The sequence below is a fragment of the Sparus aurata genome, chromosome 1 (genome assembly GCF_900880675.1).
Source record: "Sparus aurata chromosome 1, fSpaAur1.1, whole genome shotgun sequence".
Taxonomy (NCBI): Eukaryota; Metazoa; Chordata; class Actinopteri; order Spariformes; family Sparidae; genus Sparus; species Sparus aurata.
This window is the reverse complement of record NC_044187.1, coordinates 992,941-1,008,872: the sequence shown is the minus strand read 5'-3', so window position 1 is coordinate 1,008,872 and position 15,932 is coordinate 992,941. Positions and strand designations below refer to the sequence as shown.

Here is a 15,932-nt window from a genome sequence, read left to right as displayed (position 1 = left end):
CTGGAAGTTTTTCGGTTTTCTTGACCTGCCAAGCTTTCGCTGCATGTCGTTTAAACGTGCTGTCTGGATTTGTGATGTCGCCACCTCCGGACGATGTCATCAAGTGCAGCTCTGCCGTGACCAATGAGCTCGCCAGATTCCCACCCTGATCTCAGCAGCACATCCTCCACCTGTCAGACGAGCTTCACCGGTCAACCACTGGACTCCACACTGAACTGCTTTTTTTTCTGGTTCTTTGATTTCACCTGAACTACCTTAAATCGTGAATACCTGACGAAGGGAACGGGATGTTTTGTGTCTGTGTAGGTTCAGCAATCAGAACTCTTTGTGAAGACGCTCCGACACTTCCAGCAGCAGCAGTCGTGTAGTTTGAGCTCGGTAGACGCAGAAGAGCAGCGCTTTTCGTCCGGACGGTCTACCCATCACGCCTGAAGCTGTCGGGACTCTCAAGGGAAAATGTTTTCTGTTTGTTTTGAAGTGTGTGTGTGTGTGTGTGTGTGTGTGTGTGTGTGTGTGTGTGTGTGTGTGTGCGTGCGTGCGAAGTATCTTATTGTACACCAACCTGCATCGGCAACATCACCAGGTAACCAAAACCATCTGGCCAACGAGCTCCGGTGGTCGTCAGGCTTCTGTAGAATCAGCTCAAAGTTTTATTCACTTTGAAAACGTCAGAAAATCAGAATTTGAAGGTTTGGCTCGCTCAGTCTCTCCTGCGTTGGTCCCACAGCTGAAGCCTACATGTTCACATTATATTTAGTCCAGCTGGATTCACTTCATGTGTGAGCAGCAGCTAGCTTAGCCTGCTAGCTTTAGTTCCAACATCAGAGCAAACAAACATCTTGAGGTTGATTTACGTGTTGCATAATGCTAAAGGGTCACCAGTCCATCCAACCTGGAGCTAACGCTAGTCAACTGAAGCTAACTGGACTCAGAGGCTGATATTCAGGACCGTTTACAGGCGACTCGTTGCTGTTGACTTTGTGTTTCTCAAGAACCAAAAAGTAAATCGGGTCATTTTGCTCCAAACACACACTCGGCCTCCTGCTGTGGAGGAGAGTGATACCAGAGTGTGTGTTGGTGAACAATGGCCGTCTGTGATCAGGACGACGGTCTGTTGGACAAATGTTGTTTCTGTTGGAAGCAGAACGACACTGTTAGCTTCGCTCCGTCAGAAGAGACGTGTTGTATTCTGTGGTTAACTTCTGTCTGCGTCTCAGAAGCTAACAATAAGAAAAGTTTGACTTTAACACCAAAATATTAGCTTCAGGGTCCAGTTAGCTTCTAGCTAGCTAACACAGCTAAGTTGCGTCATGTATGATTGACTTGTTAGCCCACATGATGGTGAACATGCTGGATAACGAGCAACATCAGTTTATTTAAATGTGGTGAACCTGAGCAGCCATCTTGCAGAAAAAGGGTTTAGCATGCAAGTGGTGAACACGAAATGACTGTTGCTCTTTCTAAGAAGGCAAGCTCTTTTCCTCAGATGGAGCTAGGCTAGCGGTTTGTGCTAAGCTAGGCTAACGGTGTCGTGGACCTGTTCTACACAGATTATAATCTGTTCTCACCTGGAGACGGATGTTTAAGGAACATTTAATCTAAAAAACAAGTTGATAATCTGCTCAAACTCCAGATGAGGCGTCGGCCGCGGCTCGTCTCACTTTCCCATGATGCTTGTGGTGTCTGATGATGTGCGCCAGCTGGGGCCTGATTGGACGATTTAAATGGACACCTGCCATCCAATCACAATCTGGTGTTGTGTGTGTGTCCGTGCTGTTCACTACACGTTCAGGTGTGTGGTCATCCTCGAGGCCCCGCCCACTCAGTTTGTGTTGCTACCTGTCAGTCTGTTCAGTTCGCAGCGACAGCTTTACATTCGGTTTCATTTTGTTTTGTGAAGCATCGTCTCTGACTTCACACAGGAACAGGAAGTGGACCCGGCTGCCAGCAGCATCATCAGGACGCCACGTTTAAAAAGTTTAGAACACAAAGTTTGAAGCGTCTCAGGTGTCTCCTGAATAATGTTTACATCCGCTTGAGTTGTTCATTTTCATTTTAGAGTGTGTGTGCGTGCGTGTGTGCGCGTGTGTGTGTGCGTGTGCGCAGGGCTGGACTATGAAAGCTGCAGCCACCAGGACTTCAGGTTCTGTGGCTGCACGCTGGAGAACCTGCAGCTTCTGCGTCCACGTGATGTTTCCTCTTCACCTCCAGCGGAGCGCCGGCTGTCGGCCGTCGACGCTCCGGCCGTGATTGTATGCACACGAACGATGAAACTGAAGGAGAGCTCACAGGATCCGGACCTGAAGTCTGAATCTGGACCCGCAGGTTCTGGTCAGCAGCTCTCAAACCCTCAGAGGAGCGCTCGTTATCTTCACCTCTTACGGAGAGCTGAAGCCCCGCCCCTTCCTTTTCCCCTCATGGACCTCATTGATTAAATCTTTGTCTGCAGCGAAGAGAGATGATAAAGTACTGATCCGGTCTGAACTGGGTCAGAATCTCACACATGATGATTGTCAGTTTGTTGTAGTTTTGTGTTAAAGCTCAGTGAGCCACATCGTCTCATCAACACAGCACCAGAACCAACATGGAGCCAACTGGGTCAGAGAAGGTTCTGGTTCAGTTCTGAGCCGCAGCTCTACAGTGTTGAAGTCAGGAGAAGACGTCTTTATAAGGGTTAGGGTTAGAACATCATGTGTGAGATTCTGACCCAGTTCAACTGGATCAGTACTTTATAATCTCCCTTCAGTACCAGACAAAGATTGATCAGTGAGGTCCATGAGGGGAACAGGAAGGGGCGGGGCTTCAGCTCTCTGTGTGAATACAAACGATGCTCATTTTTAGTTCAACGTCCTTTAAAACCTCAGAACAAGAACCGGATCAAGAGTACTGATCACGGTCCTCTTTCAGTTTGAATAAACCTGGAGGAAGACTCTGAGTTCAGATCATGGTTCTGTGTCGAGGTCCAAACTGTCAGGAGGAACCTCGATCACTCTCCGCTTCACTGATGTTCTGTAATGTGAAAACAAGCGTTCTGCTCTTCAGTCTCGTTATCTCAAACTGCAGCAGCTCGTTAACGAGCGTCTGAACCTCGTTAACGAGCGTCTGAAGCTCGTTGTGTTCTTCATCGCTGACCATCACAAACCCGATGAGTCAGTTGGGTCGACACACGTCAGACAAACCTGGAGCCAGTAAACGTCCGTTACATTAAAACTCCTGACATCATGAAAAGAAAAACATTTGAAAAATAAATAAACTGGGACTGAAGAGCCGAACTGCAGGTTGTGAGCTGCTGCGTTCACTGACCCTCGGTGTCGTAGGACCTGATGACGCTCGTGAGAATACCCAGAGTGTGTGATATTTTTGTAACTGCTGACTGAAGTATTTGATACTGACGAGATGTTGATAGCTGTGACGACGCCGTTGTAACATGTAACTAAAGGTTTTTATTAATCAGCCGCTACTTTTTGCTTTTCTTAGTTTTTTAACTTGTTGCTGAAGTTGTTGAAGTTGTAAAAAGACGAATGTGAAGTGGAGAGAAACGCCGCCTGCTGAAAACCTGTAAAATAAAACATGTAAATAGTCGTCGTCCTCGGAGACCGACACGTCTCACTGACTCCGAGCTAACAGGCTACTGTCATCTCATGCTTTTAATTTATTGCTGTGACACTATTTATTTTTACTTTGGTCTGTACAGTGAAACATTTGTCCTATTTATGTTACTTGATCAATAAAATTGGCTCTCATCTGTCGAGTCCTGTGAGTTTGTGCAGACAGAAATCAGAGACTGACGACAGCAGCAGAGTCGCACTCGCTTTATTCACCAAGTCCAGTCAGAACCACACGAGCGGCGCCGTGGGGATCGCTACACATAACCATGGTGACAGGACACCACGGAAGCAGAGAGGTTCACACTGGCGTCTCCTCCTTCACCTCCACCGGCGCCTCCTGCACAAACGAGAACACCTGTGTCAGCTGCCGAGCTTCAGTATGAGATCCAGAACATCGGTGAAGCAGCTCCTGCTGACTCCAACATGGGGGCCTGTTCACACCTGCACACACACCTGTTCACACCTGCACACACACCTGTTCACACCTGCTCACACACCTGTTCACACCTGCTCACACACCTGTTCACACCTGCTCACACCTGTTCACATACCTGTTCACACCTGCACACACACCTGTTCACACCTGTTCACAGACCTGTTCACAGACCTGTTCACACCTGCACACACACCTGTTCACACCTGTTCACAGACCTGCACACACACCTGTTCACACCTGCACACACACCTGTTCACACCTGTTCACACCTGCACACACACCTGTTCACACCTGCACACACACCTGTTCACACCTGCTCACACCTGTTCACATACCTGTTCACACCTGCACACACACCTGTTCACACCTGTTCACAGACCTGTTCACAGACCTGTTCACACCTGCACACACACCTGTTCACACCTGTTCACAGACCTGTTCACACCTGTTCACACCTGTTCACACATACCTGCACACACACCTGTTCAAACCTGTTTACACCTGCACACACACCTGTTCATACCTGCACACACACCTGTTCACACCTGTTCACACCTGTTACATTTGTCACACACACATCGTCACAGTCGGCCCTGGTGTCAGTCTGACTCACACCGCGGCTGTGACGGAGCAGCAGGGTCACAGGTGAAGCTGTCTCGTCACAGGGACGTTCGGACCGCTGCCTGCAGAGTGAAAACAGTTGGGACAAACTAGTTGATCAGAACCAACCTGGAACGGAGCAGCAGAACTCTGAGCAGCCTCCAGCTTCTGCTGCAGCTCCAACACTTCCTGTCGAGCCTGAAAACAAACAGGAAGCGGTTCAGTCGTGGTTCTAAACTTTGGTACTGAATGTGACGGATGTGACGGAGGAGACCTGCTGCAGCTCTGCGTCCAGCTGCTGCCGCTGCTCCTGCTCCACCTGCAGCCTGACAGACACCTGCTGCAGCTGAGACTGCACCTGCACACGCACACACACAAACACACAGTTTATTTACTAACAACTCAAATAATTTATAGATTAGTGATAGTGATAGATGTGCTGGTGCTGTCGGACCTGAGCGAGCTCCTCGCTGCAGCTCTGACTGAACGTGGCCTCCTCCAGCTGTTTCTCCAGCTGAGCCTCCAGCAGCATCAGCTGCTCCTTCAGCTGAGACAGCAAACAGAGTCATTAAAATGTTGATTTCTCAGTTCTCAGTCATCCGGTCCTGGTACCTCTAGGTTCTGTACTGTGTTCAGCTGGACTTGTTTCAGTTTGTTGAAGACGTTTCACCTCTTATCAGAGACGCTCCTTCACTTCTAACTAACTGGTTAAACTCTACGTGGGAGTGTCCTGACAGAGTTGTTAGGGCTACTTGTGAGTTGTTGACCCAACTGGACTCATGTGAGTTGGGGTGGTTGGGTCAACGACTCCCGTGCAACTATAACACCGCTGTAAGGACACTCCCACACTCTGTAAGGACACTCCCACATTCTGTAAGGACACCCCCACACCCTGTAAGGACACTCTCACACTCTGTAAGGACACTCCCACATTCTGTAAGGACACCCCCACACCCTGTAAGGACACTCCCACACCCTGTAAGGACACTCTCACACTCTGTAAGGACACTCCCACACCCTGTAAGAACACTCTCACACTCTGTAAGGACACTCCCACACCCTGTAAGGACACTCCCACACCCTGTAAGGACACTCTCACACTCTGTAAGGACACTCCCACACCCTGTAAGAACACTCTCACACCCTGTAAGAACACTCTCACACTCTGTAAGGACACCCCCACACCCTGTAAGGACACTCCCACACCCTGTAAGGACACTCTCACACTCTGTAAGGACACTCCCACACCCTGTAAGAACACTCTCACACCCTGTAAGGACACTCTCACACTCTGTAAGGACACTCCCACACCCTGTAAGAACACTCTCACACTCTGTAAGGACACTCCCACACCCTGTAAGAACACTCTCACACTCTGTAAGGACACTCCCACACCCTGTAAGGACAATTCCACACTCTGTAAGGACACTCTCACACTGTGTACACACTTGAGGTACGTTATCGATACACTGGTGCCAAATATCGATATTTAAAAATGTAAAAAAAAAACAATGTTTTTTTTTTTTTTGGGCCCACCACCACCACCCCTCTTCGGAGGACAGCTTTATCTTTATTCAAACATAGGTATACAACCAAATAGAATTTTAAAAAAATGGTTTAAGTAGCTCTGAAACCCACACATATAGATATTTAATGATAGTTGTAGTCAGTGTGTGTGTTAAGAAGAGTCACTGTGCAATATACTCTTTGTTTACTTGGCTGTCATTCATGTGAAATTGATTGACAATGTTTTGTAATTCCTGTGAAATGGATTCAGTGCAGTCAATAAATTCGGAATTTCTTCAGTGACACAGATATCGTGATGTATCGTGGATGAAATTCCTTGCAATATATCGATTATCGCAGAATCGCTGTATCGTGATATTATCGTTATCGTGGGCAAAATATCGTGATAGTATCGTATCGCGAGGTACCTGGTGATACCCAGCCCTAGTAAGGACATTCCCACACTCTGGAAGGACACTCCCACACCCTGTAAGAACACTCCCACACCATGTAAGGACACTCTCACACTCTGTAAGGACACTTCCACACTATGTAAGGACACTCCTACACCCTGTAAGGACACTCTCACACTCTGTAAGGACACTCCCACACTCTGTAAGGACACTTCCACACTATGTAAGGACACTCCTACACCCTGTAAGGACACTCTCACACTCTGTAAGGACACTCCCACACTCTGTAAGGACACCACCACACTGTGTAAGGACACTCCCACACTCTGTAAGGACACCACAACACTCTGTAAGGACTAGGGCTGGGTATCACCAGGTACCTCGCGATACGATACTATCACGATATTTTGCCCACGATAAGGATAATATCACGATACAGCGATTCTGCGATAATCGATATATTGCAAGGAATTTCATCCACAATACATCACGATATCTGTGTCACTGAAGAAATTCAGAATTTATTTAGCTACTTAAACCATTTTTTAAAATTTTATTTGGTTGTATACCTATGTTTGAATAAAGATAAAGCTGTCCTCTGAAGAGGGGTGGTGGTGGTGGGCCAAAAAAAAACAAAAAAAAAAAATTGTTTTTTGTTGTTGTTTTTTTACATTTTTAAATATCGATATTTGGCACCAGTGTATCGATAACGTACCTCAAGACGAAATATTGCGATATATCGTAGTATCGATATTTTGGCACACCCCTAGTAAGGACACTCTCACACTATGTAAGGACACTCTCACACTATGTAAGGACACTCTCACACTATGTAAGGACACTCCAAGGTAGAGTTTAAAGCCTGCAGCTCCACCAGTTACTCAACAAGTCCAGTTTCCTACGATACAGAACTTAGAACTTTGTTAACAGAAAAGCATCGCCCAGATTCGGTACTTCAGGTCGGACCTGCTGAGTGCTGTCTGGGTCCGTGCTGTCTGTCTGAGCTCGGTCCTCCAGCAGCTGCAGCTGATCCAGGACCTGCAGACAGAAACAGGTTATAGGAGCTGTAATAAGACTTCACCTGCCACTGAACACCAGACAGAGGAAAAGCTTCTCTCAGAGTCAACGGGTCTCTTTATGAACCCGGTTTGTGTTTGTGACGCTCACTGTTTGTTTCTGCTGCTCGGCTTCACACAGTTTCTTCTTCCACTCGTTTTCTTCTTCTTCAAAGCGCTGCTGCAGAGTCTGAAGCTCCGCCTCCTGCCACAGACACAACCATCGTCACCGTGACATCACAACACTGGAACGCAACAAGCAGACGGGTGAACACATTCAGTCGTCAGTGATGAAGATTAAAGTTTTTACCGTTTCCTGCAGCAGCTTCACTTTCTGATCGAACTCCGTCTGCAGCTCCGTCTGTTTCCTATGAGCCTCCGTCAGCCTCGACTGCACCTGACAACCACATATACATCACATCAGATACCAAACATATCACCTGTATCACCTGTCAGCGGCGTGGAGGACGTCCGTGGGTTTACCTCGGAGAGAGAGCGCTCTGCTTCACTTCTGCTCTCCTCAGCTGTCTGAGTGAGAAGCTGCAGCCAGTCGCTCTGCAACAAGACGACAAACAGGTTCAAGTGTGATCAGAAGAGTTCACCAGCGACTGAATGTTCAGATGAAGAGCAGACCGACCTGGTCCGCCTCCACACGGACGCCAGGAAACAGAACCTGCAGTGACGCCTGGAAGTCCGAATGCAGGGACGCAATCCTGGACTGAGCTTCGGTCTGAAGACACAAACACATGAGGAAGGTAACATTCAGTTCATCACACGGAGGTCAAGTCTTCACAATAAAAGTCCTGCAGCTTCCTGTTCAGCACTGACCAGCGCCGCTTGAAGCTCCGCCTCTCTCTGGTCGCTCAGACGCTCTGCAGTCGAAGACGCCGCTGCTGACAACGCCATTTTCTCCTGCAGCTCCTGAAGTACAAAACCATCACAATGAAAAGTGATTGGTTTGTTACATTGTTACTGTTCTTGTGAAATGTGACAACTTTAGATCAATGGAGTGTAAATGGTTGAAGAGACGAGTGAGGCTGGACTTGACTCACGGTTCCGTGGTGACGGGCCTGTTGGAGCTCCTCTCTGAGCTGCTGGAGTTCTTCCTCCAGGCGCAGCAGCTGAGAGTCTTCCTCCAGACTGACAGACGACAAACAGACACGATGTCACACACAGCTGCACCTGAAACACGTCAGCTGTTTCATCAGGTGTGTTCTCACCTTTCAAAGGGCTGCTCGGACTCTGTCTCACTTCCTGATCCCTGTGGAGGAGAAGAAGAACCATCAGAACCAGAGTGATTGTTCTGACAGCAGTTCTTCTCTGATCTCTGCAGGTAGAACTGATGTCTGACACAAACTGGACGGTAACAGTAAGGTAAGAAACGGGGAAACAGAAGCAGCTTCTCATCAGTGGTAGTTAGCTGCTGAAGCTAGCATTAGCTGCTGAACCTAGCATTAGCTGCTGAGCTAGCATTAGCTTTGACCTTCAGCAGGTGCACTGTGGAGTGACGTGATGATGTCAGTCTGTGGATTCAAACCTACGTCTTTGTGCACCTGATCTCCGGCTGCTGCGTCGCCTTCCGTCGCTCTGAGGACACAAAGAGACACAAAATGGCTGCTGAACGTTTGGCGCTGCACTTCCTCTCCTGTCCACCAGGTGCTGCTGTGGTCAAACTGAATGTGAGAACTGTGAAATGTCGCCGAGCTCCTCTGTTTCTGACCTCTGTGATGATGTCAGCAGCTGTAGCTCCTCCCTCAGCTGAGCGAGCTCCGCCTCCAGAGCGACGACCTGCTCGTCTCTGCTCTGCACACTGACAGGAAGTCACACAGGAAGTTAAACTACACGCCATCACATGAGGGTATTAAAGTGCATGAACGATGGAGAGCAGAAGAAGAGTTTGGTACCGGTTCTTCAGCTGCTGCACGTCAGACGACTCGTCCACCTGCAGACACAAACACATCGGATCAGCTGCACAAAGATCCACACATGATTTCTTTACTTTTTTATGGCTTTATTGATAGAACAGCTGAAGATATGACAGGAAACAGGGAGAGAGAGAGAGGGGGAGTGACACGCAGCAAAGGGACCCGGGCCGGGAGTCGGACCCGGGTCCACTGCAGAACCTCAGCACATGGGACGCGCGCTCTACCAACTGAGCTAATCGGCGCCCCTACACAGATGATTCCTGCTAATGAACTGAAAGAGGATTTTTAAAACCCGTCCCGTTGATCGTCGTGCACCGTGTTGAACTATGACATCATCACACAGACGACCTCTCGTCACGCCCGGCTGTGACTGACTTCCTGCCTCCCGGTGTGACCCCGAGGGAGAAGCCCCGCCCCCGTGACGCGACTCAAATCTACCCCTTTAATAAAAAGCACCACCTGCTCCATCACATCCTGTCAATCAACAGCAGCAGGTGTTCTGGATGAGCAGCAGAATGAAATCATAAAAAAGGTGAGTGTTCAGGTTCTACCTGGACCGCAGCCTGGTTCTCCAGCTGGACCTTGAGCTCCTGCAGCTCCGCCTCTCTGGACGCCAGCGCCCCCTGCAGCTCTGAGGACAAACAGCACAACAACCGGGTTACTGGGTTTCTAATTCATGTGGATGAGGTGGAACCACGGAAGTGACCGGTCAGAACCTTATTCTGGAGTTTCTACAGAACTGGTTCTCATTGCTGAAGCTTTGGGCTGAGTTAGCAACATGCTAACAGAAACACTGACCGCTAACGGCAGCAGCTTCCTGCTGCGAGGCTTTCAGGTCCGAACACACTTCCTCCAGTCGCTGCTGCAGAACCCGCTCAGTGTCCCTGTGGACCAGCTGCACAGACAGACAACAGAACAGAACCCGGCTCCATCGGTTACAACATCCAGAGCTTTTGTGACATTTGAGGACAACAGTTCTGTGATTCTGACCTGGGCTTGGGTCAGTTCCTGCTCGACAGCGGCCATCTTTGCCTCCAGACTCTTCCTGCGCTCCTCGTCGGTCCGCAGAGCGTCAGTGCGCTCGGTCAGCTCCCGACCCAGACGGACACAGTCCTGCCTGAGGCGGGCCAGCTCTGCATTTTGCCTGCAAGGGAGGGTTAGTATCAGACCAGATGATGGACATCAGTGGTTCTGTCCATCCAACACTCTTGTCAACACTGTGACGGACTGAGTCATCAGTACAAACTAGGTCAACTACGAGTCCCAGAGTGCATCATCATCAACAGAACCTGTGTGTTACCTGCTCTCCGCCTGGCTGGTCGCCTGGTTCAGGGCGTCTCGGAGGATGGAGTTCTCCTGCTGCAGCCGGGCCAGCTGAGCATTCGGGCCGTTCTCCAGCTGCTCCTGCAGACTCCCGATCTGTTCAGGTTGAACACAGTTAGCCAAACACACTGTAAACATCTGTCCCAGAACTGGCTTAACTCGCACCTGCCTTCAAGAACCTTAGACTTGACCTGAGACTTGATTGACAGGATGTAAGACTGGACCTGTGCTGCTCGACTGAGCCTGACACCGGACCTGAAGCCTTGTCTGATCTGCCACTGAAGAATAAACATCAGATATTCAGTACCTTCTGGTTCAGCTGTTGGGTGTGTTTCAGGTGCTCCTGGTCAGCAGTCTGGATTCTGGTCTGCAGGCCGGTGACCTCCTGGACTCGAGCACTCTGCTCCGCCTTCAGACGGGCCTCCAAATTAGCCATCTTGGATTTCTCTGCTCCAAGTTCCTGAAGAAGGAAATACAACAAGACCAAATCTGACTTTGTGGGGAGGCTGAAGTCTGGTGACTGTATGTATCCGACAGTAATCTGGAGGGTGTAAGTGCACGTACAGAACTTATGGTGCTGATTCAATTCTTTGTCTAGAATCTGGTGGATCAAGTCTTTTGTTTTGATATTTTGAGAAACGTCTGATTCAGTCTCTTCTGTCTCGAACTCTTTTACATCTTTGTGTTGTTTCTCACTGCTCCTCTACAGCATCGACATATTTAAAGGTGTCCTGGTTCTGCTGCCTATTGGGTCGAATTGACAAACTAACAGAACTGAAGGAGTAAATCTGGCAGAGACCCTGTGACTGATGGTCAGAACTCTGCCCGGCTCACCTTGCTGAGCTCTCTCAGACGGTTCTTGGCGGTCGTGGCGCCGTCCTGCTCGGAGGTCAGCAGCTTCTCTTTCTCCTCCAGCTGTTTCTTCAGAACCAACAGCGGATCTCCTTTCTGACTCGCCTGAACGTCAGGAAGAGACTCGACTTTACCCTCTGATCAGTTTTAATTCAAAGCTTTTCAAACACAGAACATCTTTCACACTCAGGCTACTGTCAGTACATGTGGGCTGCAGAGCAGGAACAGAAACCTGACATGAGCCAGAACCATCAGACCTACAGTGAGCCCGACTGCTGCACTTACTAATAATGAACGCAATCATCAGAATTAATATTTAAAGATGGTACAGTTCCAAGGTAACACTGTCAGAGAGGCACGTTGGCTGCAGGGTAAAAAATGAAAATGTAAATAAGCAATAATCTAGGTGTTGTTAGTTTACGAGCAGCAGCCATGTTTGTTTGTGGAAGTCATCATCATCTTCTCGCCTCCATGAAACCTTGTGATAACTGACCCGACTTGCATTTTCCATTGTAACAGGATGCTAACCCTGCTAGCTGCTGCTAATATAGATGGTGAATGTGCTGGCTGCTAACTTTAGCGGCTATCTGCTGCTGCATCAGTGTTTGTGTACCGACTGTGTGGCTTTATTATGAGCTAACTGCTAACTTTATACTAGCTAACATTAACTGGTGAGTGAGCTAACTGCTAACTTTATACTAGCTAACATTAACTGATGAGTGAGCTAACTGCTAACTTTATACTAGCTAACATTAACTGGTGAGTGAGCTAACTGCTAACTTTATACTAGTTAACATTAACTGTTAAGTGAGCTAACTGCTAACTTTATACTAGCTAACATTAACTGATGAGTGACCTAACTGCTAACTTTAAACTAGCTAACATTAACTGGTGAGTGAGCTAACTGCTAACTTTATACTAGCTAACATTAACTGGTGAGTGAGCTAACTGCTAACTTTATACTAGCTAACATTAACTGGTGAGTGAGCTAACTGCTAACTTTATACTAGTTAACATTAACTGTTAAGTGAGCTAACTGCTAACTTTATACTAGTTAACATTAACTGTAAGTGAGCTAACTGCTAACTTTATACTAGCTAACATTAACTGGTGAGTGAGCTAACTGCTAACTTTATACTAGCTAACATTAACTGGTGAGTGAGCTAACTGCTAACTTTATACTAGCTAACATTAACTGGTGAGTGAGCTAACTGCAAAGCAGCTTGTATAAACATTGTTAGCTTCCATTGTTAGCAGGTGACCGTAGAAGCTAACGTTAGCTGTTTATGTACCAGCTGCCAGGAGCCGTGGCGGACCCCGGCCTTCTGGTTCAGGACCTCCATGAGTTTGAACATCTCGTCGTCGCTGAGCGCTGTGTTGGTCACGGCGGACAGCAGCTCGCCACGTGGCAGCAGGCGGGAGGAGCCGGCAGAGTCGGTCACTTGAGAACAAAACAGAATAAAACACAAGCGTTGATGTTTCTTCTGACAGGATTTCATCAAACTGTATTAATAATCAATGAAATCTTTATTTTTTTTATGGCCTTCTGAGGTCGATACTGATGTTTGATAACAGATAACAGCTGATCAATACTCTCACTCACCGGGCTCAGGTCTCTTGGACTTCTTCTTCTTGCTCAGTGTCTCTTTTGGTTCTTCACTTTTGGCAGCAGTCGGTTCTTTGGTGACTTCCGGGTCAAAGTTCCCGGGAGAAGCATCAACGAGCGGCACCGTGGCTGTGACCAGAACCTCCTCAGCAGCAGCTTCCACCACTGCAGCCGGGTCAACCTTGGCTGACTTCTTCTTCTTCTTCTCCTTAGGTGACGGGGCCAGAGCAGACATAATGGTGGTGGCTACCACAGTGGGTTCTGGTTCTGGTTCTGGTTCAGGCATTGGTTTGGGCTCATGGGCAGCATCAGGCTCAGGAACAGGTTCTGGGTCAGATTCTGGTTCAGTACAGGTCACCACCTCCGGCTCCTCGCCACCATCACTGCCTGGATCTGAGAGCTTCTCATCGGGCCGGTCCTCCTTCTTCTTGGGTTTGGACTTCTTCTTCTTGTCTGATTTGTGGGTCTGTGTTTGGACGAGCTGCCGGCGCTGTTTGGCCAGCGCCTCCTCGTATGACGTCTCCTTCATGGAGAGCGTGGAGACGAGGGCGATGCCCAGCGCCGAGACGATCATGAAGCCTCCAAAGACCAGGAAGCCGAGTGTCTGCGGGTCAGACACATCCATGACTGATCTGAGTGTCACGGGTCGTCTGGAGGACAAAGATGGAGGACAGTTAGCACAGAGCGCGAAGACAAGCTGCTTCACCTGCAGCTGCTTCACCTGCAGCTGACGTCACCAGGATGGTTCATGTTTGAGTAAACTGCTCCTTTAATGAGCTTGTTAACACTAACTGAGATGAAACCTTCAGCAGTTCTGAGAGAAGACAGGTTCTGTCCAAACGACCACACGGCGGCGCTGCCCGCCTGCAGCTCTGTCTGGGTGTCTACCTGCTGATCACTGAGTGGAGGTCAAGGTCAGAACTGACCCGTCTCTCAGAACTTGGTGAAGATGAATTATTGATCTGGAATGTGAAAAACATTCAACTGAAACCCAAAATGTTTCTGTGATAAACCGAAGGACGATCAGCTCAGAAGACTAGTTGATTGATTGATTGTTTGCTTGTTTGTTTGTTTGTTTGATTGATTGATTGATTGATTGATTGTTTGATTGACTGATTGATTGATTAGTCTGGAGCTACAATCAGGACGTCTTTGATTTCTACTGTTGTCTTTAGTAAATCAATCAATCGGCAGACGTGTTGAGCTGCAGCTCATGTTCACTTCATGCTCACTTCAGCACTCAGGTGGTTCCACATGAAACCACAATCAAAACTGTAGACCCGGGTCGGCCCAACACTTCAGAACATTCTGTTCCAGAACTCAACGTTATTTTACTATCAACAGAAACATTCAGTGTGACGGGTCGAGTCCACAGTTAACCCTCTGTACTGTGAACACACACACACATACACACACCACACACACACACACACACCACACACACACACACACACACACACACACACCCACACACACCACACACACACCACACACATACACACACACACCTACACACACACCACACACATACACACACACACACCTACACACACACCACACACACCTACACACACACCACACACACCACACACATACACACACACACACACCACACACACACCTACACACACACCACACACACCACACACACCACACACACACCTACACACACACCACACACACCTACACACACACCACACACACACACACACACCTACACACACACCACACCACACACACACACACCACACACATACACACACACATACACACACACCACACACATACACACACACACACCTACACACACACACACACACACACACACACACACACACACCACACACACACACACACCACACACACACATACAATTATGTAACTCACTTCAGATCTTCACACTAAAACTTATTTCAAACCATAATGTGTGTGTCTGACCAGATCAGAACCGAACAGTCCCAAACAGAAAAGGAATAGGAACAGAACAGAACAGAATAGAACCAAACAGAACAGAACCAAACAGAAGAGAATAGAACAGAACTAAACAGAACAGAACCAAACAGAACAGAACCAAACAATACAGAAAAGAACAGAACAGAATGTTTTTAACTTAAAGACATTGTCCTCACATCAAACCTTCTGTGCTGGTCTGGTCTGTTCGGTTCTGGTCGGGTCTGGTCTGGATCTTGTCTCAGTAGAACCCAGCGGTGTGTCGGACCTTCAGTGTTAAGTGTTCCGGTGGGTCCAGAGTTCTGCTGACTGGTCCAGCTCCTCTCAGTCCGTCAGCCTGCTGCTGCAGAAGAGTCGTGGCACTTTCTCTGAACGGGACCCGAAGCCCCGCCCCCCGCCGACACCGACATCCTCATTGGTCAGCGGGGACGTCACTCGGAGACACTTGAGCCAAACGGATCGGCGGAGGCGGGAGCACAGCCGCTTGGCTTGATGGGAAGTGTAGTTAAAGTTCTGATCTTATTATCTGTGACAACATTCACACTTTATTTACATCTTACAAAATGTTATTACTCTATGATCACACGTTTCTGTTGATGTGAAAAAGATGTATTTATTCATTCATTTTAGAAATAATATGAATGATTGTTACCTCAGT

At 48.2% G+C, this 15,932-nt stretch overlaps 1 protein-coding gene across 2 annotated transcripts; it reads right to left on the bottom strand.

The window, feature by feature from the left end:
- Positions 1 to 3,796: 3,796 nt before the first annotated feature.
- Positions 3,797 to 15,638, bottom strand: rrbp1b (ribosome binding protein 1b). 2 transcript variants are annotated; one of them, XM_030416992.1, is made up of 24 exons: positions 15,454 to 15,638; positions 13,322 to 13,974; positions 13,011 to 13,159; positions 11,701 to 11,823; positions 11,174 to 11,326; positions 10,844 to 10,962; positions 10,534 to 10,687; positions 10,342 to 10,438; positions 10,095 to 10,174; positions 9,523 to 9,560; positions 9,339 to 9,428; positions 9,160 to 9,205; positions 8,839 to 8,879; positions 8,671 to 8,758; positions 8,447 to 8,539; positions 8,256 to 8,348; positions 8,102 to 8,173; positions 7,929 to 8,015; positions 7,731 to 7,823; positions 7,530 to 7,601; positions 5,099 to 5,191; positions 4,919 to 5,002; positions 4,774 to 4,842; positions 3,797 to 3,945 (listed from the first exon to the last, which is right to left on the bottom strand). In XM_030416992.1, the coding sequence occupies exons 2-24, from the start codon at positions 13,947 to 13,949 to the stop codon at positions 3,907 to 3,909; spliced, it is 2,601 nt and encodes an 866-aa protein (XP_030272852.1). In that variant the 5' UTR covers positions 13,950 to 13,974; positions 15,454 to 15,638; the 3' UTR covers positions 3,797 to 3,906. The 2 variants fall into 2 exon arrangements, with proteins under 2 accessions (XP_030272852.1, XP_030272862.1); XM_030417002.1 differs by having other exon boundaries at positions 15,461 to 15,638.
- Positions 15,639 to 15,932: the final 294 nt, after the last annotated feature.